We start from the raw sequence: 27,122 nt of genomic DNA, 5'->3' as shown, positions 1-27,122 counted from the left end.
TCTATAAAAATTCAAATTATGGCAAATAAATTTGTTTTAAATCCAATTTTGTTTGATCCTTACATTCAAGTTAGTGAAAAGGGCGCCAACGTATAGAAAAGTCCAAATTAATGCTCTTGACTGCATGATCCGTGCTTGTGAACTGATGGGTTTGAATTTATTCATCTTTGTTATCTGCTTTTAAGTGTTGTATTGTAACTGACGCTAATTTCCCACATTTGCGCCAATTCTGATACGATTGCAATCTTAAACATTTTGACTCCACAAAATGATTGATTGTGAACAGATCCGAATTTCGTTTAAAAGAGATGGCTTTTTTTAATACACAGAAAAAAAATGTTGAATATTGTCCAAGAACAAATACGTTAATAGCTATTTGTATTATCTACTTAACTATTTCTTAGCAGTGGAAACAGAAGCCTTCCTGGGAAGGCATTTATACATACATAAGTAAAATCAATATATTTATCCTTTGACAAAAATAATTAATAGCTGAGCAAAGTATTAATCCTCTTCAAAGGAAAACGAAACATTTGACCACAATGTCGGACGGTTATGAATAGACCACATGACCATAATTAGATAATCACCAGATGGGATCGGAAGTGGAATCGATTCGGGAAAAACATGAAAATTCCAGACACGTATGGGACCCTTGTAAGAATAAAACATATATGGGTATATTAGATTATGCAATTACAAATATGTTATCAAGAAGGAATTTCCAAAGAACTTACCGGATAGTAAGGGCAACTGTGGTTTAAATTTGAGAACTGTTTGAATAAATTATATACTATTTTGGCCACCGGATCATATGCTTTTCGATAAAAGCGGCACCCTTCGACGGTGACATTAAAGAGCCACGGCTTATATCCATTGGCCCGCTTAAACATTTCTCCATGAATCCCCACTACATTTACTGTCTCCTTAAGACTTGAATCGAAGTTAATAACCGTTTTGATTCGTGATACGGCCTTAAGTCGGCAAGTATTAACTTCTAAGACGCTATTATTAAGACTCTCGCAGACTAAGTTGGTAAACTTGAATTTCGCTGAATTCTAGAGCAATGAAAACTCTTTAAAATGTTATTTGCACAATTTTTTAAGTGAGCTTACAATGATAGGAAGAAAGAAGAGAAATATTATGATCCGCATGGTCAGCTTTATCGATTATAACTGATGAATTATATTGACCATTATTTTTGTTAAATACGTGTTGGTTAAAAACAAAAAATAACAATCGCTGCAATTATTGATAGGCCTAATTTTGTGGGTTAATTGGGCGAAAAATTTTGTCCTTATAAACATGTGAGTACATGTAAGTTGATTGAAATGAATCAAAGTTTAGACTAGAAATATATTAATTTTTTGACTAGTCCAATAAATGATTCAGAATTCATACCATTCTTTTAAAAGCAAATGCATTTGTCGAAAACTAGATCCAAAAAATATTCCTAGACTAGAAAAGAAAAATGTTTTATTACATAATACTTGATGTATATAGCTTTCATTATAAATAAAAAATCCCTTTGAAATGAAAACAAAACGGACCACATAATTGTGAATCAATAATCACCCGTTGGCATTGGAATCAGAATCGATAGAAACCCTAGATACAGAAAGGATTCTTATAGGAAGTAACTATACATGAACATTATACAAAAATTTGTTATCAACTGGAATATGCAACGAACTTATCGGCTCATTAAAGCAGGTGTGGTTTAAATCAAAGTTATTATAAAATATCTTGCCCACAGGATCATATGCTCAAGAGCCCGGCTTATAGCCAGTGGCTACTTCAACACTTGCAATAATCGGAAGAAATAGTACAAATATTGTTGATCCAAATGGTTAGCAATGCCGATTACAAAAGATTGAGCATTACTTAGTTGAAAATAGCTTTAAACAGCTTTTGTGTCTTAATATTCAAAAATATTCAGATTTGTAACTAACTAATAGAATTCTCCACATTGAATGTATTTTGGTATGATTAAATGATTAATACACGACCACCTCCACAAATAATTGCCAGATTGTTCAGAATGACGGGAACTAGAGCTGCTGCCCAGCAATTAGCCAGCATAAATTCAGGTCGAATTAGGCACCCCAACATAAAATCATGGCCCCAAAACAATAATGAAAAATTCTATAAACGTTCAGCGAAGCGCATAAAAAAAAAAGAGGAAAAAAAACAGAATGGAAAATGGGAAAAGTTTTAAAGTTTAGTTCGAGTTGAAGACCACCGACCTCTCTGATGTGCCTCCTGGTTGCATGGCATGTGCTGCACATGTGCGACGACTGCCTGAAATAGGGGGAGGGAGGGTAAGAGAGTATAGCTGGGCGTGGCTGCTGCCGTTGCCGCTTTTTGTTTTGTTTCTTTAATGGGTTGGTCGCTTGTTTTTTCGTTCGTTACGGACTGTTTTGTAACTCGAAGGCATATACATATATATGAAATTTTTGGCCCAGCAATCAATCGAGTTGAGTTGCCTGTTCTTGGGGCGCCTCATTCCACATACAAACGGCGACATTAGCCTCAAAACCTTAACATGAGCCAAAAACAACAACAGACAATAAAAACAGAAAAGAAAACGGCCGGCCTACGCATGACTTTGATTTGTTTTGCCAAAGTGAACAAAAAATTATTTACAAAAATACAGCAAAACGAAAAAGGGTTATGAGATTTCAAATTGCATGAAAGATTATGGAATACTCTTACTTTATTGTGAAGCTGAAAAGATAATAAAAGTTTGAAAACCAAAAAGATTTACATATAAACAGATCGGAGAGGAAGACATTAAAATCTAGAAATAAACATTAGTAAAAAGCAAAATAACAGAGCTGAAAATAGCCAGAAAAGAGAAAGAACTGGATAAAATAGTGTGAAATTGTTTTATAGATTTGATCCTTTAAAGTCCAAAAGAGAGAGAGACTTCAAGTTTCAAGATTAAATGAAAGTTAATCCACCATGATTTCAGTTAATCAAGAAACAATATAAGTTTATACAGAGTGTTAGTTCTGGCCACGCCTCCAACAAACTCAATTTAATCTTTTTGTAAGCTTTGGTTTCTTTTTGTGCTTCTTTTTTTTAATTAAATTGAAAATCAAAGCCAAGCCAAAAAAGAGAATCAAAAATGTTCTTGGTCGATTTTTCTTATTTGAGGCGTGTTTTGGAGTGTGGTGGGTGTGTATGAATTTAAATTTTTAACATGTAACTCATTTTTAATGCAAATAATATGATTTTTTTTCTTGTTGTTGTTGGTGTAGTTGTTGTATTTTGTAAGTGCCACTGCCACACGATCGAGAGCGGCAGCAACAGAGAAATATATGGCAGGCACGCGAAATGGGTCAGACTGAGGCCGGCTGCTGGTTGACTTACGGGCAAAGCGAGTTGAAGTTGGAGTTGAAATGTTTGAGTCCAAGTGAACGTGTGCCGCCAATGCCTTAGGACGAAAATGAGGTGGAGTAGGAGGTGCAGGAGGTGTAGATGAAATTGGATATGGAAGAGAATGAGCATTGATTAAATAACTAAGAACTGTAGTTTTTTTATTTTTTGGAATAATTAATGAAGAAATTTGACAGCATTGAAAATGGTCGTGGAGGCGTTCCATTTTGGTTCGTTTTCCAGCTAATGAAGCAGCGGTCATAGCCAAAAGAAAAAAGAGATCAGTTTCAATGCATTTGCTTTTCCTTTGGCCAGATGGCAACATAATTTGCCATACAATTGCAACAACAATAACAAACAAACATTTTAGCAGTAACAGTTGGCAGCATGCAAGTATCTAACAGATACATTTAAATTGAAATCAAATTGCTAGAATGCAAATGTTGCAGATACACTACAATGCAATATGTTTTTGTTGGGCTTTGAATTCGGATTGGTTTTTCCTTTCATACCGTTTGATGCTGTTGCTTTGTGTTTCTCTTTTTTTTTCGCTTTTATGCAATTTTCTAGCTGCTGATTTGGCAAATTTACAGTTACAAATTGCTGCTGCTGTCTCAAAAGATAAAAAAGAATGTGCCAAGTTAAGTCAATAACTATTATTAACATACAAACACACACACACACACAGAAAATACAGAGATATACATATAGAAATATCTACAAAACTGACATGGGCAATCTTATAGATACACAATCTCCATGACTGTTGATTTGTATCTTTTGATTTGCTGCTGCTGCTGTTGTTTGCTGTTGAGCGAAAGTGCATGGCTTTATCGAAATTGAAATGTTAATGAACTGAAAATTTTGCGTGTCGAATTGTCGAATAGTACGAATACAAAGTCGTAGTAACAACTGATCGGTACACAATGATATACAAATACATATACATACATACATACAAATAAACAAACAACATACCAAGAAATACCAAAGATTGCTACCTGGCCAACTGATGCCATTGCCGATTGTCGGTGCTGATGGCTGCTGACTGATGCTGTGATTAGAAAGGAGGCAGACAAAGACTTTACTTCACACTTGATTCACTTTCATTTGTTTCGCCTTCCCCTACAATCTATGAATTTGAAAGAAAAACAAAAATATATACATACATATCTAACAATTAATTAAAAACACGAAAAATGAAGGTTAAAAATATTTCAATGCCTATATATTAAATTCTTTCGATATCATGATATCACGATATCTATTCGAAACAAAAACTAAAGAGTATGCACTTGAAATATGTTTTCTTCAGAAACGTGAATATTGCTTAGATTCAACTATGCAAATATAAAATTTCTATTGAACTTGAAACAAAATTTGTTTTTGTGTAATTTAACCGAACATTTGTTTAGTTTTTCAACTTAAATTGAAGTCAGTCTTTTAGTGATTAAAGTTTTAAAACTGATTCTTTATTCCAATATTACTCATACGTGTATACCGTTCTGTAGCAAAAGCAGTAAGCTTATGAATCAAAAATGATTAGTAATTGATAGTGAAACTGTTGTTAAGCCAATTCTTTTTAAAATTATTACGCATACGCCATGGATTTGTGTTTCAAAGCTAATATAAAGAGTTTTCGTAAATCTCCGAAACAAATGCAAAGGCATATTCACTCACACCCACACAAAAAATCGTTGGCATAATGGAAAATAATCATAACAATGCAATTGGGTTCGATCAACACGTATCGTGCCCGAAGTCAAGTGCATTAGGAAACCCTCCACTTGTGGCAAGTGAAAATGGCATGGCATGGCATGAGTATGAGTCTATGGAGGGCGTGAGTATATGTATCTATTTTGATATCTAACTTGGTGAATACACATTACACTACATTACTGAAATGCATTGAAGCGACAGCGGTGGCGTAGTCCGGCCGACCAGGCCCCTCTCCTTCCGTCGTCATGGCTTCGATTTATGAGCCAAGCTCAGCTCAGCTCACTTTGGCCAAGGCATGAATGATGGCTGCATATCAAGCAACATCAACGCTAACAACACGACGGCGACACTTTCAATTGCATGCCTTTCGTTGTGGCCCGTCCGTCCGTTGCAGCACTTTCTCGGTCTTGCGCTTTGATTTTGTTTCTCTACTCTTCTCTGTGTGTTTGTGTGCGTTGTGTTTTGTATTTTTTGTTTTATGGCTTCTTTTGGCGCAACAATTTGAATGTCATTAGTGTCAGTGGCCGGCGGGCTAACGGAGCTTGACACCAAGACCAAGACACCACGAGAGCGAGTGAAAAAAGAAATGCATGAGGCGCTCCACCACCTAGTGAAGGAGAAGTCATCACCAAGCTGGGTGGTGTTTGACTAGATGGATGGATGGATGGATGGATGGCTGGTTGGTTTATTAGTGGGTTTGCTTGGCTGCTTAATGATTTTTCTTTTTCACACTTTTTCGTGATTTAATTTTAATTTGAAGTCACGTTAAGCATTTATTACAATGTCACCTTAACTTGACTTTTCACCTGGTCAAGCTTTTGCGTTGCCGTTCCACTTTTGCTTTACTTTTGATTACCGCATATACAACTCGAAAGTGAACAATTTTAAAATGTACTCCAAGTTGTAAATTAACATGGCTATAACATGGGCGTAGAGAGTGTAAAATGCAAAACGGTTTACTTGGTGGTCATAAGAAAAGAAACGTACTTTCCTTTTTAACTACTTCCATGCGTTAGAGTCTTATTTTCTTTCTCTCTCCATCTCTCCTTCTTATTTATCTATTACCTACTGTGTGTTTTACTTGAAAAACAAACCATATCCATTGTATTCTCTTTGTTAATAATGCTTATAATCTTGGCTTAGTCGAGCGATTTCACTTGTCTGATAAGAGGAAAATTCGTTATGTTGTTTGGGTCTTTAGATTGAAATCCCTTGATAAATATTTAATTAGACCTCTTTCGGTTATTGTTTGTCTAACCCATTAGATATACAATAGGCGCCAGAGGGGTTCTTTAAAACGAGCTGAATGAGTTTTGTTTGTTTTTGGTTTTTCCATTGGCAAAATGTCGGTGTGTTTGTGTGTGTGTGTGCGTGTAAGTGTTAGAGTTGATTTTCCAGTAGTTTTTTCCAAAGTAAATAAAATATTTATAAGATAAAAGATGCATGTATGTATGTATAATTTGTTTTTGCTTACCAAATCAAAGACTTGCCATTGTTTATGTTTTTAAATGCAAGATTGCAACTCTGTGTGATCTCCGATCCCTTTTCTTTTGATGTTGGCAATGCTGTTGCCATTTGTTAATTAACGCTAATGAGTGGCGAATCATTGCTAAGCCAAGTCAAAGACAATTGCTGGGCATTTATGCGCCATTTGTGTTGCTCTGTTGCTGGAATTCTTTTTCATCCATTTATCCATTCATCCATCCATCGTCTTGATCATTTTATCAATTAATTCAATACGTCTGTCTCGCTCTCTCTCTCTCTTTGGTACACAAGACAAGCATCTTGATACAATTTGTAACTAAATGGTAAGCAAGAGGTTCAACGATTGAAGGGGGTTTGGGTTTTATCTATTTATCTTATGTTTGCCGACTTAAAGTCGTCATTTCTACTTCTTGTGGTATTTATCTAATTATCATTTTGTTGGCTTAATAATTATTGCTAATGCGTCCGTTTGTACCACAGTCTCTCTGACTGTTTCTAGTTGACTAGTGGAAAGTTGCAAAGTTGTTGCTTATGTAAAAAAAAATACCTTGTTTTATTTTCTGTTAAATTTAAATTATTGCAATTTGCTAAACTCGGTTTAGTTTGGTTTTGGTTTTGTCTGGGGAGTCTGGTCTGGTCATTATACGAAACGTTTACATGTACATATTATCTGGGGGGGACCAAGTCGTCGACAGTGTCAGGCGTCTGACCGTTAATTATTACAATTTGAAAGTTTCGCTCTTTAATTGTTGCTGGCTTTTAGTTGCTGTTAGCGTTATCTGTGTATGTGTTGTGTTGTGTCGTTGCATTTTATATGCAAATTAGCAATGGCCAACAAAGTGCTCAACATCTGTATGCTTATAGTGATTAGCCGCGTGCCGTGGCCTGATATGCTTTGGCGTGCCTGCTCTTTGAAGTCTTTTGAACACATACATATAAAAAAAACAAAAACAACGTTGACATCTACATACAAACATACGTAGGAAAAATGTGCATATCATGATCAAATGTGACATGTGTGAATGTGTAAGTGAGTTGAATGAAGATGATCATGATCACATGATCATTGAAGCAATTAAATTCAAGCTCCAATCATGGTAATATGTACATACGATTCAAACCAATGCAAACAGATTAGCCGTGACTTGAGTGAAAGAAAATTTAACAATTCAATTCATTGAGATTCGTGAAAGCTTTCAACAGTGATCTCTTATGATAGCTCTTACTATTTTACATCTATTTTGAACTAGATTATAACGAGAAAGTGTTAAAAAAACTAAAGAACTAAGAACAGTCAAACTTTATAGTTCATTTAATGCAAATTACTTGAGATGCTTGTAGAGAAAAGTAATTACATTGAACTTAAATGGGTTTACACTTTTAGTTTTGAACTCAAACTTAACTATACCTTAGACAAGTTAATACTATACAAAAAAAGAGGTAAAAGTCTTACAAAATGAATTTTCATTGGCATTTTTTAAGAATCTGTCTCTCAATTCCTTTTTCTTTTTTGGTTGGAATTCCTTTATCCATATTTGCACTTTACAATAAATGCAGCTCCATTCTCTTCGCTTCTCTTTGATTTTTTTTAAAGGTCAGTTGCAAGCAAATCGAATTGATTTGCTTTTTGCGATTTTTCATCATCCATCAAATTGTTCATACGAAACCCATGTCTTGTGCCTGTCATTTAAGCCTTAATAATTATGATAGATAGCAACGCCTACCTATCCACCCATGGATTCTATGTAAAGGCTTGATTTTCTTTCTCTAAAATAAAGCATTTGCTTCTTTAAACTTTTCTAGCTTTCGAAATCGTGTCGCAGTTATACACAAATTAATAATTAACAAGCTCGATTACAAGAAAATAATACTTAATAATTATTAATTAGTAGGAGGGAATGAAAAGCGTAGCAAAACGATCAAAAAATACCGGGTCACCATGGAGTAAACCAAAAGACAATAGGCAGAAAAGAAAAAAACAACGAAACAAAGTCGTAGGCCGACAACAACTCGCCTGAGTTGAGTTGAGTTAAGTTGTTGGGTATGAGGATGAGAATGACGTTGTGAATGTGCGGCTTGATGACTACGGCAAAAGAAGATTGACCCGCATACCAGCGTGGGGGACACTCAGACAACCAGCCAGACAGACAGACAGACAGACAGTCAGTCAGTCAGTCAAGTCAGTTGCACAATTAGATAAAGCATCTTACATCTTATGGATGATGCACTTTGATGAATGTTAATTGAACTCAAAATTGTACTTAGGAAATGTTTAAGAGTTTCTCTCTACTTCATCCTTAACGGATGCTGTAACTGGCTCAGCATTCTTTTCAACAGAAACACCTGCCCATCTTTCCATCGCCATTGAAGCAGTCACTTTTATTGTCTTTTGGTGTCTAGTTTAATGAATTTGAAATTATGCATACTTACATTTGACACGACGATCAATTAATATGCATTTTTATGTTTATGTCTTTTATCTTTGCAGCTAATGAAATTGGACACCTTTGATACTACTTGACTTGTGATGGCCACCTAGCCCAAAATATCAGTGTGTGGGTGTCGTCAAGCCGAAAGCAATAACAATTTCGAAATCAAATTTATATATACATATATATTGATGATAATGCTGTTGTTTTAAAGAGTCGCAACAGCCGCAGAAGCCGCGTTGGCGTTATTGCCATGTGAGGTAGTTGGTACAAACCGGCCAAATCGTTCATCATCATCATCAAGGGAACAAGAAAACGTCTCTAGACAACATTTCGATTGACCAGTCTATACACAAGTGACGACACAAGGAACCATTCAAAGAGATGGAGGCAGCTACCACTGATCAGGATGTTGTTGGAAGCATGGAAGATCTAATGTCAACATCAGCAACCTCATCCACCAATGGTGGCGATGCAAATGGTTGTGGCAGGAAAACGGTAAATAGCCCAACAACTGTACACTATAATAATTAATCCATATTGAAACACATTAGTTTGTCGAGTTCAGCTATATCCAAGCACTCAGTGAAGCATGCACAAATGTGTATGCATGTAACTGAGTTTTTTTCTTTTCCTTTTTAACGAAAAAAGAAAGAAAAAAACCTAAAAAGAAAACACCTAAGAGGTTTCCAAGTGCTTTGACCCACCCACTATGGCCAGACTTATGGCAAAATAGGCGACAGAAGAAGAGAAAAGAAAAGTCAAGCGAAGCGTGTGCATGGCAATCGCACTTCATGGGCAAACACTTCCGTCAACAAAATGCAGGGCAACTTATGAAATCATAGGCGTCTTCGCAAAAGGGGGTTACATTCAAGAGAAAAAACCTAAACATTTTCATTTGTGAACCCTTGATTTTTCATATGTAATACTTTTACTCTTTATTTATTGCTGTGGAAAAGGTACGTCAATGCCCAACATACATAAGTTGCTGGGCGAAAAGCATTTCAAAGTTTAAACTGTTCTTTGTGAACTTTTCCAATACATATATTTACAGCCTTGCCGAATCAAATGACTTGAACTCTGCTTTAATTTCAGTAAAGATATTAGAGAGACTCTTTAAGTTGACTTAAATGTTAGCTCGATTTCACAAAAGTCTAAAGTGCCCCCAAGGTTCGTTTTTGGGCTTAAATTGCCATATAAGTCCTTTCATGTTATGATGCGAATATATCAGTATATACATACATACATATATTCAATATATATGCAATTAAAGGCAGTTCAAGGCAAAAGTAGCAGTAGCAACAGCTGCCAGCTTATAAAAATTGCGAGACATAAAGTAAATACTTAATAGGATTGTACAGAAATGAGAGAAACAACAAATTGAGTTGATGAACTCTGCCCACACTCGGACACTCAGACTTTCCAAGAGAGTCAAGAGGCCGCCGCACCCTGGACACCCTGTTTGTCAGTCAGTCAGTCAGTCAGTCAATTCCAGTGGCTTTCAGTGCAACTTCAATTTAATGCAATTGAAACAATTTATGCTAATTATATTATTTTTTTTTTTCTTGTGCTTACAATTAATTACAGTCCATAACATCACCCGATCCCACATCGTATGTGGCAAAGGCTCGTGTCACACGTCCCACACCGCCGCCGCCATCCAAGAATCCCATGCAATTTGTGCAGATCAAGCCATGCAATTTATATCAAACCGCACAGCAGCAGCTCAAAAAGGCCGAAGAGGTCAAGAAATTGAAGGAGGTGAAGAAAGAAGAGCCCGAGGAGTGGCAGAATGTGAGTAAAATTTACGCGCAACTCGAACAAATCATTAACCTAACCCAACCAAAATCGTGACAAAATTTCTCAAAACATTTAGTTGACATTTTTTCGCATACAAAAAAAAAAACAAAATACTCGAAAAGAAATACAACAAATTTATCGCTAGATAAATGACTTGGGCTTTGGGGCTTGTTATGGTCACCGACGACGACGCCGCCGCTCCAGTTTCCTATGCACGTCGCGCCCGATGTGGCTAAAAGATATTGCATAATCTACTACTATTACATTTTCGTTGATAGTTTTTTTTGTACTCTCTTTTTTTGTTAACTTTACACAATTTGCGTTACATGCAAATTTGTTGCCATAACCTCAAACCGACTATTTTGTCTTTGCCTTTGAGACGTGACTGTACGTACCTCCTTTCATTCATTCACATTTGTTGCCTAATCAGCTGCTGATCAGTTTGTATAGCACACACATCGATTTCAATTTTTGTTTTGCTGTTCCCAGACATTTTGTGTTTTTAAAATGCGAAATGGAAAAGAAATCTATTGAAATGCCCATGGTGTATGCCTTCCGAAACGATGGGAAAGGAAGTCAAAAGTGAGAAATGTGCCCCGTTTTAATGGTCGACAAAATGTTGTTTAATGTTGTGTTTGTTTTATTTACCAAACAAATCACAATGCTGTGCGAAAATCGCAAAATGAAAGTCTCTCCAATATATGCCATAAACAATTTCCGGGAAGCTATAAGAGAGAATCTTTCGTTTTTTTTTTTGTAACAGAAGCACCCCTCACAGCAACATGAGTCTTTGGCTGATTAAACACGCTTGTGAATGAAAAATAAAATGTGATATACCATACTTCCGTGTTAGATAGATCAACTATTCATTAAATGTTTATCTCTTCAATAAAAGATCATCGGAATTAAATTTATGTGCAAAAAGTTTATCAGACTGAATGAGTCACTCAGTGATAAACTAAAGAAACTTCATTCAAAGATTAGTTTTGGTTTCTAAGACATTTTAACAATGTTTAAGACGTTGAGGCTTTCTCAGTTAATCAAAAAATCATTCAAACGAATTTGTTGATCAATTTGTGGGCTAAAAATTAATTTTTCCTCTGGGTATAACTTTAGTACTCTAATAATTAGTGTCTAATACTCTTTACTTAACAGCAAGATTTCATTTAAAGTCATTAAAATCTGAAATATAAAAAACAAAAACCATTATAATTTTTGAAAAAATTAGAAATTTTTGGTCTAAAATTATTTTTTAAAATTTTAACATTAACTAACATTAAATATTTGGAGATCGAAATATAGAAATGGCTTTTCAAGATAATCTAAAATTTTACTGAGTCAGACCATTTGAAAGTTTGTGTTTCTGAACATATTTTAGCCTCATTTTGCTTTCTAAGCTCTATATTATATTTTATTATAAAATAGCTTAAAGAACATTGTACTTAAGTATGACAATAAAGTGCATTAAAAAACCCATAAAAATTCGTAACTTCAAATGGAATATTTTCACGAGTTATTTTGAGGAATTCGTTACAAAGTAAATATCTATATGTAACTTTGTTATTGAGGGTATTAAAAGGTTCAAATACCATTTTATTTATTTATATTATAGATAAATATGAATCTATAATAAACAATTTCATGCCGCATTCACATTTCACCTTTGTGTCACGTCGTCGTTGTCGCTTTCCGTTTGGTGTAAGCCAAGCAAAACTTTTTAATTGTCCAGTCCAAAATGGGAAATAAGACAACAAATAAAGAGCCGTCAACTTTTGCCTCGACAATAACCGAAAATAATATAATACCATACAATGTTGTGTTGAGAGATATTGCCTTTATTTATTTTCTATATGTATGACTAACTTTCGCTACTTTTTTTCTTTCACTATCTTTGGAATAAACAACAACAGAACCTTGACAATTGGAAATCATCACGGCGAAAACGTGTCGAGCACATCATTGATCGTGCTGTGGAAACGAAAAAGCTCGAATTGGAGGAGCATGATCGCATGCGACGAAAATCGAAAACATTTACCGAAATGATGGAGGAGAGGCAAGTAGTGCAATTAAATTGGGAAGAAAACTATAACTAAAACTCCTGTTTATTTTTTCTCTCTCTCTACAGGGCTGAACGTGGCGGGTCGCGTGGTCGAAACAAATTGGCATCGTTGGCTGTCTACAATGAGGATGAGGCGAATGATTTTAGTGATTTGGGCATCGGTACCAGCAGTGCCAGTGGCAAGAGCAGTCTATCCGAGGACTATGACAACAATAGTGTTATGGTGAGTACCAAACTAGAGGTTCAACGTGGAAAAGGGGGACAAATGTTGGGGTCTTCTCTGGCATTATCAAATGCCATTTAGCTCCGGTTAAGCTTCAGCTTTATTGGCTGCTGTCAAAACATTTATAAACAATTACACACAAATTAACAATTAAATCTAATTCATCAACAATTTTTTGTGTTGCTGGCTCTGCATGTTTCTCTTTCAATTCAATGATGATGCCTTCGAAAGTGTTTGCCAGCGACGCGGGCTAATAAACACAAATTGTTTATTAATCAAATGTGTGTTCACTGAGCGCAATCAACAATAATGTGAAAAAATAAAAACATAAAATAAAAGAAATAATAATTTTCCACTTCTGCGATTGCAATTGGAATTGGAAATGGAAAGATTGAGCAATTAGACTCGCTTGTCACCAGCTCATAAAAATGTTTTCAAATACTACAAAAAAAAAAATGTTTGGTTATTTATGTCGGTTCATGACATTTTCTGTGAAATGGAGCACGAGGAGCACGGGGTTCTTGCAAGAGATCAACAAGTAAAGCATTAAAATAGAAAAATAACAGAGAAGGGGGGGCGGCGAAGTTGAGATTTTTGTAGATTGTGTTGTAAAATTTGAGAATTCGTGGGTCACAGACATTTTGTTTGATCGTAAAAACTCAAAAAGAGAACTTTCTATTCTATTCCCTTCACTAATTCCAATTTAATTTCCATTTTTAGAGTGATCATGCTGCCGAGTTAGACAAGGCCATTGGAGCTGCTGGTTCTGCTGCTGCTACAGCTGCATCTGCCGTCGCCAAAACTAAGTCCTCCAGCATTGAGGAGCAACAGAATCACATTAATCGTAATGGAAATGCAGCAGGCGCCCCATCATCGAATGGTGACTCATCTAAGGCTGCGGCCGCTAGGGAATACATCTCATCACCGGGCTATGACACAGCATCGAGCACGGCGCCAGCTAGTTCCCCAGATCCCTGTGAATATACCTATGAGGGAGCCATTCAGGATTACAAGCAACGCGTTCAGCGTGCCAGTAGCAATAATGGCACTAGCAATGGCAATACTAAGATGAATAGCACCTCGAATGGCGACTCTGGTGAGCCAATTGCCTATCCCACACGACGGGGCTCCAAAATCGAAGATCGTCTTAGCGGTTTTGAGGTGACATCGCCAAGCGATACCCAGGAGGGTGTGGAAAAGCAGCCAAAAGTCGATGTACCCAAGGTGGATATATCGAAGCGCAAAGAGATTTTCGAGCAGGCCAACTCACAGGTCGGAGCAGCTGCTCCTGCTCCTGCACCCAAGCTAGTTCTGCGTGATCGTCTGACCAATGGCAATAATCAAGGATCAGGAGCTGCAGAGCAGCCACCGCCATCGGCTAAGCAGGAAGTGAAACGTCTGTCGGGCGATATTACCAGCATTCGAGATCGCATGCAAAGCTTGGAGCAACAGCGAAATGCCTTCAACTCAAGTAAAAGTGTAGATGTGCCAGTGCCGCCGCTGAAGCAACGTTTGAATAGTCTCCAGCATGCCGTAACCAAAGAGGAGCAGCAAAAGAAACCACCACTAGTTGCTCTAATTGATGCACGTCAGCTAGAGATTATGAGAGGCGAAGAGGAGCGTATGCGTCAACGGCAGCAACAGCAACAACAGCAGCAGCAGCAGCAGCAAACACAAAAGATAGCCACACCTACTCCAACTTCAAATGCGGCACCACCGCCAGCTGTGATCATAGACGAGCCACCAACTATAAGTGGCAACAACGATGACAGCGGCATCCAAGAGGATAACCAAGAAGAAGTCCAGCAGCAGCAACAACAACTGAATGCAGCCATTGCCGCCTTGGCCCTAGAGGAACGGCAACTGGAGGAAGCTGCCAATGCAGTGAATCAAATCGAAGCCGAATTCGATGAGCTAACCGATTTGAATCCATCGCCATTGCCCAAGCCAACGGCTTCTGCCAAACCGACTTCAGTAGCTGCTCCTTCTCCAGGAGCACCAGTTCCTCCACCATCTACAGCTACAGCTTCGGCACCGGCTCCTCCCTTGCGGGACATGGAATTTAGTGTAAGTTCTACTAACAATTTTATCGAAAACGCTAGGCTAAGTCCTCGTGATGTTGATGTTGATGTAGTTCCACCCACTGCAGCTTCTAAGGTGTCGGTATTTAAGGTGTCCCCGCCTGGCCCTTCAAATCCCTACCCCCTTCCCCATCCCAATTCCAATCCCTACTCTCCTGGCAATTGTAACTTGCGTAGAAAGCCCTCAAATGAGATGATACATCATCGAAATTTATTAAAAATGTATAATGAGACTTTTCAAAATGATGAAGAGTTGAAAGAAGAGACCAATGATGAGCCAGCTACGTCGCCTAGCGGCCAATTTAGTCAGGTCTATGACTTTACGAAATTATCGAATCCACCACCAACACCAGTAGCACCACCCACCACTGTGGCTGTTGCACCACTCACCACTGTGGCTGTAGCGCCACCCACCACTGTGGCTGCTGCGGCACCCACTCAAATACCACGTCCTTTGGGCAAACCACCCATGTCACCCAAGGCTGTGAGACAGCCATTTCAACCCATTGTGGCATCCTCTCCCACAACGCCTCAACAATTTAGCATTAATGGTCGCGTTGAGATATTCAACTCACGACAATTGGATAAACCTCGCACTCCACCAGCACCGCCCAAGCGTACAGTGGTGAGAGTAGTGGAGCCTCCAACTCCATCTCCACCATCACCTCAGCCACCAACTGAGGTGGTTATGTGTGCTCCTCCGGTGACAATTGTCAATCCAGATGAGCTACCCAAACCGAATACAGTAAAGCAATTGTCCAATTGCTTCAGTCACACAGGCAACGAAGCAAACTCCACACAAGCACCATCACCAGCACCACCCTCACCTAGACCTCTGCCCAGAAGTCGTATACCTCAGATAACACCACCGGCTTCACCCAAACCACTAAAACGTGATTTTCATAAGGAACTTCCTCTGCTCTCTCAGGATGTGGTAGATCGCAGTTCGCAGTGTGACGATTATGCTCCAATCGTGGGTCAAACCAAGGCCATTGTGCATAGTCCACCTGCTAGGAAAACTCCAAAATTCTTACCTCTCAACACAAACGATCCCTTGGCCCCCAATGATACCCTTCAAGTTCATCCCATTTCACCATCCGAGATGCCTTCCCTCAAATTGTGTCCACCCAATGAGTCGAGCCTCTTTAAATTGGCCAACTCGAGACCCACATCACCCACTCAAGTGGATATAGCTTTATGTCAACAGTTTCTAGAGCAAGAAGCACCCAAAAATCTAGAAATATCCCCCGAAGATCGTCAGCGTCTTGAAGAGTCGGCCATTCAAGAAATGCCCTGTGATAAAATCGATGTGGCCAAGTCACCTCTGCCCAAAGCCACGGGCTATCAGAGTATCAGTAATGATTTAATCAAGAAGTGTGATGGTGTTCGGCTGGAGAAAGAACCAATAGAAGAACTAGTGCCACCGCCCAGTCAAGAGGACATAGCTCTCTGTGCGGGCTTACTCGATTGCTTGGCACCCGCTCAGGAACCAATTTGCGATAGCATCGATGTAAGAAAAGTCCCCATACCAGCCACAGGCTTTAAGGATGTCACTGAAGATGAGGTCAGACGTTGCGATAAAATGAATGGATCGAAACCAAATAGCCCGCCGATTGGCGATGCTCGAGCAGCTCATTCGAAAGCCTTGATGGAAACGTGCGAGCAAATTATAGCCGAAGAGCGTTTAGCCAGCAGTCAAATGATGAAATCCTCATTGCCCACTCCAACGGCTTCCACTTCGACAGTGGCACCATCCACGCCATTGGCAGGACGCAAATCCAAGATACCCATACCGAAGGCATGTTGTATATCAGCATCGGGAACTGATTCCATAAGTCGTACAGGCTACGGTCCAGCCAATGCTGAACACGATGATGATCCATCGGCATTAATAGCCCGCACACACTTGGTGCAAACAGAAATTAAAGTCACAACTCCATCAGCAACAGTTAACGCACCACCAGCAACACCTGCACCAGCAGCAGCAGCAGCATCACCACCACCACCACCCAACAAAGAGAAGAAAACGAAAAATATATTTGATTTTCTGCGACGCAATTTTGGGCATCATGAAGAAAAAGATTCCACCACAAATAGTGAACATCATCATCCCACATTGAATGAGACACTCGAACCGAAGGTCGTATTGACCAGTACACGCAGCGGTGTGGATGTCCTCGTCAATGCCAATGACATTAAAAACGAAGCTGACAAAGAGATTATACAAGTGGATAACTCCAAATTCTATGTGGCCAGCAACGAGGCAATAGAACCACCGCCATTGCCCAAGACTCCGGCTCCGGTGAACATTGAAATACGCAAGACCATAAGAACCGATGAAATTCTTGAGCCAAATACCACCGAGGAGGCTCTAACACAAGAGATTAGCGATATGCTAGATGATGAGATCAATAAATTGGAAGAGGTTGAACGTCAGTTAGTCAAAAACTAGAAGAAAAGCTCTCTCTATCTCTCAGATGGACATCACAAATTAGACGAATGCCAAAAGGATTCGTCTACAAATCTCGAAATTCAGATTTATTTTTGTTTTATCGAATTTATTTTTTATGTTGGTTATTATTTTTATATATTTTTCTATTATCGTTTTGTTATGGGCAGCTACGTAAGCTACAGTTTCTTATTTTTTTTTTCTTCTATTATTTCTCTCTTTTTAAATATTATGTATTATTATAATTATAAAAGTTTCTTCCTTCTACTAAAAACTCGAAAAAAAAAAACATTTTATGTAAAAATATGGAAATTTTGATTTATGTAAACCCAAAATTAGAATGTCAAACATACATATGTTTTATATACCTTTATATATATATATATAAATTATAAACCTATATAATATCTACTTATAAAAAAGAAACAAAATCTCAAAAATATTCGTGCTGAAAATCTAATACACAAAAAAAAACAAATTTTTTTAAACGAAATGGCCTCACAAAGAGCATACCAAATAAAGAGTATAAAAGAATATAAGATATGAAATGCGTTGGAAATGAAATCATAAAATGTGGAATTACTACACCAATATATATAGACTAAATAGATATATTTGTTTGTGCTATTTTATTAAAATAAATTTCAACGAACAAAAAACTCTCTATTTATGAGCTTTCGCTGACGTCTCGTCTTTACCTGGAACGACTAAAGGTTAAGGGAAAGCTTTTTTGATTTCCTATGCAACAGAAGAAAAAAAATAAAACCAAAAAACTTGCAGTTTTGCCGCTAGAGAACGCTAACGAAGAACAATATCATTCATTCATTCCGCTTTCATTCATCCAGCCATTCATCCATTCATTGATCCATACATCCTTCTACGATTTCCATTTTGTATCCTTTCAAATCCTGGTTGAGGTTTCTAAATTAGACTTAAGGCTATTAAACTATATTGTAAATATCTTTCTTTCTATATATCTGTAATCTATGTATCATATATAATAATTATCTGTATTTCATGGCGTAACGAGAATATTTAAATTTAATTCATTAAACTTTATTGAAATGCAGTTACATAGTTTACATGCTTACTGCCAGCAAAAGCTATTGCAAGTTTACAATTTCCGAGGTAAGCGGTAAAGAGTTGATTGGTTGCTTTTTTGTCTCTTTCTCTACTCTCTGTTCTATTCTCTTCGGTCTCTTAACCATTTTGTTTGTTTCTCCTTTTTGTTATACCTGTTCTTATTATTGTTTGGTGTTATTCTTCATTTGCATGTTGCATTGCTTTTTTTGTTTCGTTATTTGTTTTGTTGTTTTTTTTGCCAAATGCCAAATGTCAGAACCCCTAATGAGGTTTCAGTTCAACAAATGCATTGCATACGTTAAGGCGCTCACCTCTTCAAACGTTTCACCCACTCTCTGTATCTCTCTGTCGCACTGTCGCACTGTTTCTCTTTATATCATTTTTATGTGCCATTCTGCGCCTTATCTAACCTGCAATTTGTTGACCGTTTAGTCGTCTCTGTTCGTTCATCGTATCTGGTTCACACGGGGAACCATCATCATCTATATATTCATATAAATAGAAGAGTGTAAATACATATGCATATAACCAGAAAGGTGTCCCCACTATCTTTATGACGTTCGTCTCCGGCATTTTTTCTGCTTATCGAAATTTAGTCAATAATAATCAGGCCAACTAAATTCGCAACGGGTACTTTTTATTTCAACCAACCAACCAATCGATTGATTGATACACAGTGAAGCCAGTTTGCAAAAACAATTTGATCGTAGCGCAATAGGTAAGCGGACACGCCAAATTCCTAAAAACACCGTAAAGACCAACCGCAATCTCTCACATATGTACTTCATAAATCAATTAGAAGTAATCGAACATTAACCATTAGAGAATAATAATCAATCGCAACGAAAGTCGTCTCCTAAATCTCAAGGGGTAAATATTTTGAAGTTAAAATGAGCGTTTTGCCACTCTAAAAAAACAGATTTTTAATTTCTCTAAATTGTTAACAAAAACGGAATTAGAGTTTTCGAATCTAAGAGTGTCAAGAATTTTCTTCTATTTGTTATGGAAATCTCGTTTGAAATGTACTTCCCGGACATATAAGTTGGATATTCATTTGCTAGGCTTATCTAGGCATTAAGTTTAGAGATAATTGGCCATATACAATAGAAACCTTTCATACAATTCCAATTTATATACACATACGTTTAGATAGGAATGTTTGGTCATGTGGTGCAATTTTCTAGCTCGTATGTTAAGTTATTGATTTAATTTCGATTGCTTTAGTTTTATTTAATTTAGTTAATTATTTTCTTGTTGTGTTTTATTGTAATTTTTTTTGTTGCTAGCATTTTTGTACGTGTGTGTGTATGTGTGTGTGTGTGTGTGTAAACTAACTGATGAAAATTTTATGCGATCACGACGCATTTTTTCTTTCTCTTTTGCACGCTTTTAATTATGATGCTTGCTCGCTCGTTCGCCCGCTACGCCACGCCCATCAAACAAAAATCTTTAAAAATTAAAACAGATCAACGAAGCTCTTGAATTGGCGCTGGAAGCAATTGATAGAGAGGTGACCATCAAAGAAATGGATAAAGCACAAGAACAAGATACATCGATGGTAATGGAGGAGTCGAAAGTAGAAGAGAAGCAGCAGCAGCAGGAAGAGGAGAAACAGCAGCAGGAGAAGGAGATGGAAGACAATGATAATATCGTTATGCCAAATAAAACCGATGAGCAGAAGAAGGAAGAGATCAAGGAGCAGGCCAAGCAGGAGAAGGTGAAACTTAAGGATTGTGAAGAACTTGAACCAATCTATGAGAATGTCAGCTCGACAATATCTATGCATGAAGTAGATAATGAACAGACGACAGCAATTATAATGACAACGACAGCAGCAGAAGCAACAGCAACACAAGCAGCTACAACGACAACAACAACAACAATAGCAGCAGCAGCAGCAACATCAACGAGAAGAAGCCACAGAAAAAGCATTCCAAATAAAAGCAACAACAACAATAATGAGAATAATCAAAGCACTAATCAAACTAGCAACATCAATAGTAACAACAACAACAACAGCAATCAAATTGATAACTACAACACATCCGCATCACTGGTTGAAGACATCGAACCATATTACCAAGTACCCAAAGCCAACAATGCGACAGCAGCAGCTCCAGAGCCCTATTACGATGCACCCAAACACTTGCGACCCGTTCCCGTTTACGAGAACATTGAGATCTTCTATACGGGCTTGGAGCTGAACCAGACACTTCCCCCTGCTGGTCTGGGAGTTGGAGGAGTCATGGAGCCACCCAAAGAGAAACCACCACCACCGCCCACTGAGAGTCCACCACCCATAGATGACGATCAATACGATTCTCGTCAATCACATCTTCGTCATCAGCAGCATAATCTGGATGATGAGTTAGATGGTGGCGGTCACAGCAACACAGACACCTGGTCATCGGATAACACCTATGAGACCATTTCGAATGGAACTCGTCGTCCATTGGCGCCAACGAATGTGGGTGGATCTGCCGGAGTGGGGGTGCAGCTTTCGTCGCCGCCAATTAAGCGCATGAATTCAACCAAACGAATCAAAAAGGAGTTGAGAAATAAACGATCCAGTTTCTTGGGCATTGAAACCGATGGCGATCTGGATGATGTGGAAAGCTATCTGGAATTGACAGTGGCCCCACCACCGGACATGGCTCAACTGTTGCAGGAGGAGCGGCGTCTGGAGAAGCAGCTGTATATCAAGGCGGGACTGTGCGACAGTTCGGATACAGGTGAGTAGGGGGCAGAACAAAAAAAAAAAAACCAATAGACCATAAAAACGAATGCAAAAGCAATGAAATAAGTGAATTGGGAAGAATGGCGAGAATGAGGGTGGTGACTCTACGAGGTTAAGTATAAATAATCCGTTTAGTGCATGGACAGGGGAACTGGGTGGAGAAGGAGGGGCAGCTAGCAATCAGTTAATGACGACTCAAGTGTGGAACGAGAAACAAACGCCACCAGCTTAGTGGGAAAGAACCAAACGTCATGTGAGGAATAGTGACACTCAATATTTGTTTCAATTCGCTATCCACAGGTGAAAGTCGTGATTCGGGTGTCTCGGAGAATCATTCGCGACAAAGTAGCGAACACTATACGAACTCCTCGGAGGAGAATGACACTCATTCGGATACCACACCGCCGCCACCGTTACCGCCTCCACCAGCCAATGTTGGCCAGTTGAACGAGGTGATCTATCAAAATGAATCCTTGTTGGCTGCCCAGACGCCACTCCTGCAGACAGCCAAAGGAAATTCAGCCGAATCGTGGACAGAATCCGCCACTGCAGCGGCAGCGGCCACCCAATCGCTAAGCGAAGCCACAGCCACAGCAAATGCCAAGATGCAGTCCATTGAGGAGAAGATTCGGGAGCAGGGTGAAGTGTTGCGTGTGGAGCGCGAACTGTTGCATTTTTCGGTGAGCATTTAAGAGGCTTATGAAAGCGACTCATGATAATTAACAAGAGAATTCACTTCTACTTTCAGCAGGAAGAGCTCAAACGGCAACGGGAAAATCTTCTGTTACGTGAGAATATTGCAAGGAGAGAATTGCAGCATGGAGCCAAAATGCTTATGTCAAATAATCGGCGTTCGCTGCAAGATCTACACCATGGCCTGGGCATAGGCAATGGTATGCTTAGTGCCTTCCAACCGCCATCGGCCCAAATGCAGCAACAGAAGCAGCAACACCAACAGCAGCAGCAACAGCAACAGCCGCATCTACCCCATCCCCAACAGATCTATGCGAATGTACCGCATGCGAATCAAGCATCCCGGGATTATCGCAAATCCATGTCGGACTTAAATGAGTTCTCCAAACGGCTTATACTGGCACCACCAACACCGCCAACCAAGCCAATGCGTGCCATGCACATCAGCAGCACCAGCAACATCAATCTCCATGGTCACGGCCATGTCTTGGAATCGGAATATGCTGTTAGCAGTAGACAGCGACAGAATGGTGTTAACTATGGCGGATCATTGGTGAAGATTGCATCCAACAACAACAACAATAACAATAATGGCTATCCAGTGCCAGCATATCATCACCAATCGGCCCAGAATCTAAGCAACATGTCACGCAATACGCTTCTAGCATTAAGTGCCACACCCAAACCCAAATATACCGATGGCTGGGTACAGGTGCAGCAACGTAATAGCTATGACACGAATCTGGCCAATGATCCGGCCTGGTTATCGGCCCAACAACAGAAGCGCAAATCCATGCCAGACTATCAGGCGGCCATCTACAATACGAGCAACATCAGCAACATTAACAACAATCACTGGCTACTCCAAGAAGCTGAACAGCGACGCATTGATCAGTTGAATCGACGATCTATGCCATCCTCGAATGGCAAACCTCTGCCCGATTCCATAATCCAAACACTAACCGAACGAGTGCAGAGCAAAGGCATTGGGGAACGCAAACGGTGAGTAATCGAAATAACCTCATTCGACTGGGACTAAAATAATTGAATTCATTTACTTTTAGCTTTGATAGCAATGGCAATTATAGCCAAATTAATGGCAATCCCTACCAGCATCCACAACAGCAACAGCAGCAGCCGCAACAACAACAGCAGCAGCAACAGCAAAAGTCCAGCAACAATCAGGATAAGGTGCTCAGTGTCAGTGGCAAGAAGAAGTGTTCGCATTGTGGCGACGAATTAGGTAAACTATGCTACTATGTTGGTTGTGAGTGTTGCGGTTCTTCTTCTACTAAAAACTTTTCTGTCCCCTCGTGTAAAATCCCTGGTCATTAGTAGGCTTGGGTATCAGACTCTGTGCATTTATGATTGAGTTCAATCATTCTCATAACTCTATGGATTTTGGTTAATTTGAATAAGTTTGTGATATTTTTCATGTGGTGACTTCTAAGAACTTTCTTTAATTAAATAAAACATTTCATTATTAGCAGCACATTTCACTATCCTCTCTAAATGTCCACACATAAACAATTCTCATCTTTTCTCTGTGTCTTTCTCCCTCTCTCTCTCTCTCTGTCTCTTTGTTTTTCTATAATTTTTGCATGCCATCTGCAGATCTTGGCTGCACTCATGACAATTGTCGACAGGTGCATAAAGCACTTAAGTATATTGTCTGGGTGTAAAATCAAAATAAAAATTTAACAAATATCAAAAAAAAAAAAAACAAAAAAAACTGAACTGAATAATTTTAATCAAAAGACTTGATAATTTAAACTAATATAAACATAAACATATTATAAACTAACCGAAATGATGTCAATTGAAGGTATATTAAGCCAAATTAACAATTACTATTCATTTTATTTGTCCATGTCCATGATTATTAAACTTAATTATTTTCAAATTTTTAATTGATAGGACGAGGAGCTGCCATGATAATTGAATCCCTTTTGCTGTTCTATCATATCAATTGCTTCAAGTGCTGTGTTTGTCTTGTCCAACTGGGCGATGGACTCAATGGTACCGATGTCCGAGTACGAAATCATAAACTCCATTGCCAAAATTGTTATTCCAGCGATGATGGCATCAAATTTAGCTGCGTCTAACTAGTTAATGCTAAAGATGATGATGATGATGATGATGACGATGATGTTGTTGTTGGATCAAATTGATTGTTGTTGTTATTGTACTCTAGTAGTAGATTAACTCTATGCCGTAAACTAAAGCATAAAGCATTCACATATAGATATATATATATACATACATATATGTTCATATAATTGCATATTAACTAATTATTGTTAAACATAAAATGAAATCAAAGTCAATACGAAATGTTTCAATACATAATAATGTTAATCGTATCTACATACATAATTCAGATTATCTTAAGTGAATACGAGAATTTTTGAATGTACTATATGCATTGCTTTTTGATTCAGATTTTTAACGTTTGATATATAAATGTATTCAAAAAAAAAAACAAAAACAAAACAAAAAAAACATATAAAACAAAAAGCCAAGCTCTCTAATGTTTTACTTCGAGTCAAACAAGTCAAATTCAAAAGCATTGATGAATCTATTGTGTGTTAAGACAAAAATTAATGAAAGTTCTATGAATGTTGTTGAATTTTTTGGAAATTGTATATTGCTTATATACTTACTTACTTACATACATAAAAATATAACAAAAAAAAAAGAGAGAAACGAAATTTTGTAAATTCTATCTTGTATTTGTTGCAATTCTCAAACCAAATTTCTATATACATATATGACTCCTCCTACTACTACTACTACTTCAAGACACCTAACCAACTAGCCACCTATCCACAATAAAAATATACACATGAAACCTAAACGACGTATCCAATGTACCTAAAATTAAATCCATACACACACACACCTACACAAACACAGTACACCTGCATAAGTTTACATTATTATTATATATACATAAATATATACATAGTTGAGATGTGCATATACATACACACATACAATAACAGATCAAACCTTAATTTCTAATTGTCGTTATTCGTATTTATTGTAATTAAGCAATTGCATCAAATGTTTTACATAATTCTCTTCGTTTATATATACTTTTTTTTTTGAAGATGTTTGGAAATTGAATTTGACTTACATACATATATGCGCCTTAATTTAAAACTATATATATATATAAACCCTCTATATATACATATTTTTGAACATTTGTCGGTAACTGATTAATTTTTTCTGTATAAAGGCAGCTTGAATTTCGTTTAGTTTTTAACAATAAAGTATTTCAAATGATAATTGACTGTCGGTTTCTGTGTTTGGTTTTCATCTTTACCGTAATGCCTTCAGATTTTATATTAAAGTTTTATTAAGCTACAGATAATACTAGTCAAATTTATTATATGCCAGAAATATCTGCCCGCGAATTGAAGTTCTATTCATCATTTCCTTAATACAAGAAAGGCATTTGAAATAACAGCATATTAGTTTAAACAAGATCTGTCGATACTGCCAATAAAGATACACCGCTGACAAATGTCGATCAGGTTGGATCTGTCAATAATTTCAGCTATTTTTAAGCCTGATTGCAATATTTGCTGTTCCTTGAGAGTGGAAATACACATAGACATTTTTACTGGATGCTACGGTCTATATAATAGTTTCAAGAGTTGATCCATTTGGAAAGATAATAAAATTCTTTCTTTTTTTTTTGTGGCAATCCAAATACTTTATTACCTGGATACATTTGTAAGTAGAAAAACAGAATCGGTTAGCCATTAAATATTATTTGACTTAAACGAAACCCCTGGAGCCAGAAACCGTGTCGCCGCCTATGCTGTGGGCAAGAAAGTGAGTTTTTCATTGAGCTGGAGCTGCGTCTTAATAAGCTGGGAGAGCGTGATGACCATTAGAAGATCGCGCACATTGGCATTGAACATTTGGGTGAACTGCTCGTGTGTCATATGCGGCACTGCGTGGATTAGGTCGAGCAGTTGGCGTCCTACAGCATTGTCGGGTGTCACTTTGTGGGCAATGACATCATCCACGTACTTAAGAATTAGATCCAACAATGATTGCAGCTTGGTAGAGGCTTCCGATATTTGGGCCAGATCCAACATGGGTGGAACTGTCTTGGGCCGATGGGCTGGTGACACGCCGACCGTCTTTTGTAGCAGCTTCAGGCCGAATGTCTCTGGCTCGTAGCTGGTCAGCTCAACCGGAATGGGAGTGAACATGCAACCGCTCTTGCCGCCGGGCACACCCAACTGGATGCATACGTAGGCCCGCAGACCCATACGACCACCTTGGAGAGATGTGTCTACGGTGACGTGGACGGGATTGTTGCATTCCCGGGCGTAGTATTCGTGGATGACTGAACTGTGATTCGTCACCTCGTTGCCAGTTGCCCACCAGCCAACAACGCTTTCATTGGAATTAACCTTGCGGTTGAGCTCGTACATATCCAGGGCATAGCTCAGTTCAGCTTCCACCTGGTCATCATGTTCCTTATGTGGCACACAGAAGCAATTCGTCACCTCGACGACTCCCTTATCCACGGATCCCAGCAGAGTGCCGATCACACGGTGTGAATCCGCATTTCGCCGCTCGAAGGCGTCGACCACTTGGAACAGTACTACAGGATGGACGCGGACAGTCAGATTTAGGGCCGACATTTTGATCGCCGTGCAAATAACTTAAAAATTAGCAAAAAATTTCACAAAATTTTCGGCCACGCTGCGCGGTGCAGGGGTGCAAAGAGAAGTTTATCGATTGTTCCAAATGTATCGATACTTTTGGGTTAAAACAAACCTATCGATTTCGACAACTGTGGGCAATCCATTCCAATTTGCGGTTAAAATTTATTAAATTAAATAAACGCAGTAAAAGAGAATTGTAAATAGTATTTCGTAATTTCAAAGTGAAATGAAAACGTTTCCCTCTCAATTCTATTGCAATTACATGAAATAACATTTTTTAAAGAAAGAA

At 38.2% G+C, this 27,122-nt stretch overlaps 2 protein-coding genes across 7 annotated transcripts in view; one reads left to right on the top strand and one right to left on the bottom strand.

Annotated features, from left to right (window-relative positions):
• The window catches only part of LOC6650093 (uncharacterized protein CG43427), a 63,716-nt gene extending 38,720 nt beyond the window's left edge, over positions 1 to 24,996 (top strand). The window contains exons 6-15 of one of the 6 annotated variants that reach the window (XM_047012352.1): positions 9,074 to 9,512; positions 10,602 to 10,808; positions 12,725 to 12,867; positions 12,940 to 13,096; positions 13,817 to 15,163; positions 20,175 to 21,441; positions 21,747 to 22,126; positions 22,198 to 23,141; positions 23,204 to 23,382; positions 24,057 to 24,996. In XM_047012352.1, the coding sequence (XP_046868308.1) occupies positions 9,399 to 9,512; positions 10,602 to 10,808; positions 12,725 to 12,867; positions 12,940 to 13,096; positions 13,817 to 15,163; positions 20,175 to 21,441; positions 21,747 to 22,126; positions 22,198 to 23,141; positions 23,204 to 23,382; positions 24,057 to 24,244 (4,926 nt within the window). In that variant the 5' untranslated portion in view covers positions 9,074 to 9,398 and the 3' untranslated portion in view covers positions 24,245 to 24,996. Of the gene's footprint in view, positions 1 to 9,073; positions 9,513 to 10,601; positions 10,809 to 12,724; positions 12,868 to 12,939; positions 13,097 to 13,816; positions 15,164 to 18,696; positions 18,755 to 19,317; positions 19,428 to 20,174; positions 21,442 to 21,746; positions 22,127 to 22,194; positions 23,142 to 23,203; positions 23,407 to 23,753; positions 23,837 to 24,056 lie in introns of those variants that run through there. The other 5 variants (XM_023179903.2, XM_023179904.2, XM_023179908.2 and 2 more) reach the window with 5 other exon arrangements.
• An 841-nt stretch (positions 24,997 to 25,837) lies between these two features.
• LOC6650092 (eukaryotic translation initiation factor 3 subunit F-1) lies at positions 25,838 to 26,904 on the bottom strand. Its single transcript, XM_002074008.4, has one exon. The coding sequence runs from the start codon at positions 26,807 to 26,809 to the stop codon at positions 25,967 to 25,969; it is 843 nt and encodes a 280-aa protein (XP_002074044.1). The 5' UTR covers positions 26,810 to 26,904; the 3' UTR covers positions 25,838 to 25,966.
• Positions 26,905 to 27,122: the final 218 nt, after the last annotated feature.

Source organism: Drosophila willistoni, chromosome 3R, assembly GCF_018902025.1.
Source record: "Drosophila willistoni isolate 14030-0811.24 chromosome 3R, UCI_dwil_1.1, whole genome shotgun sequence".
NCBI classification, from domain to species: domain Eukaryota; kingdom Metazoa; phylum Arthropoda; class Insecta; order Diptera; family Drosophilidae; genus Drosophila; species Drosophila willistoni.
Note: the sequence above shows the minus strand (reverse complement) of the source record. Positions and strands in the feature narration are given on the sequence as shown.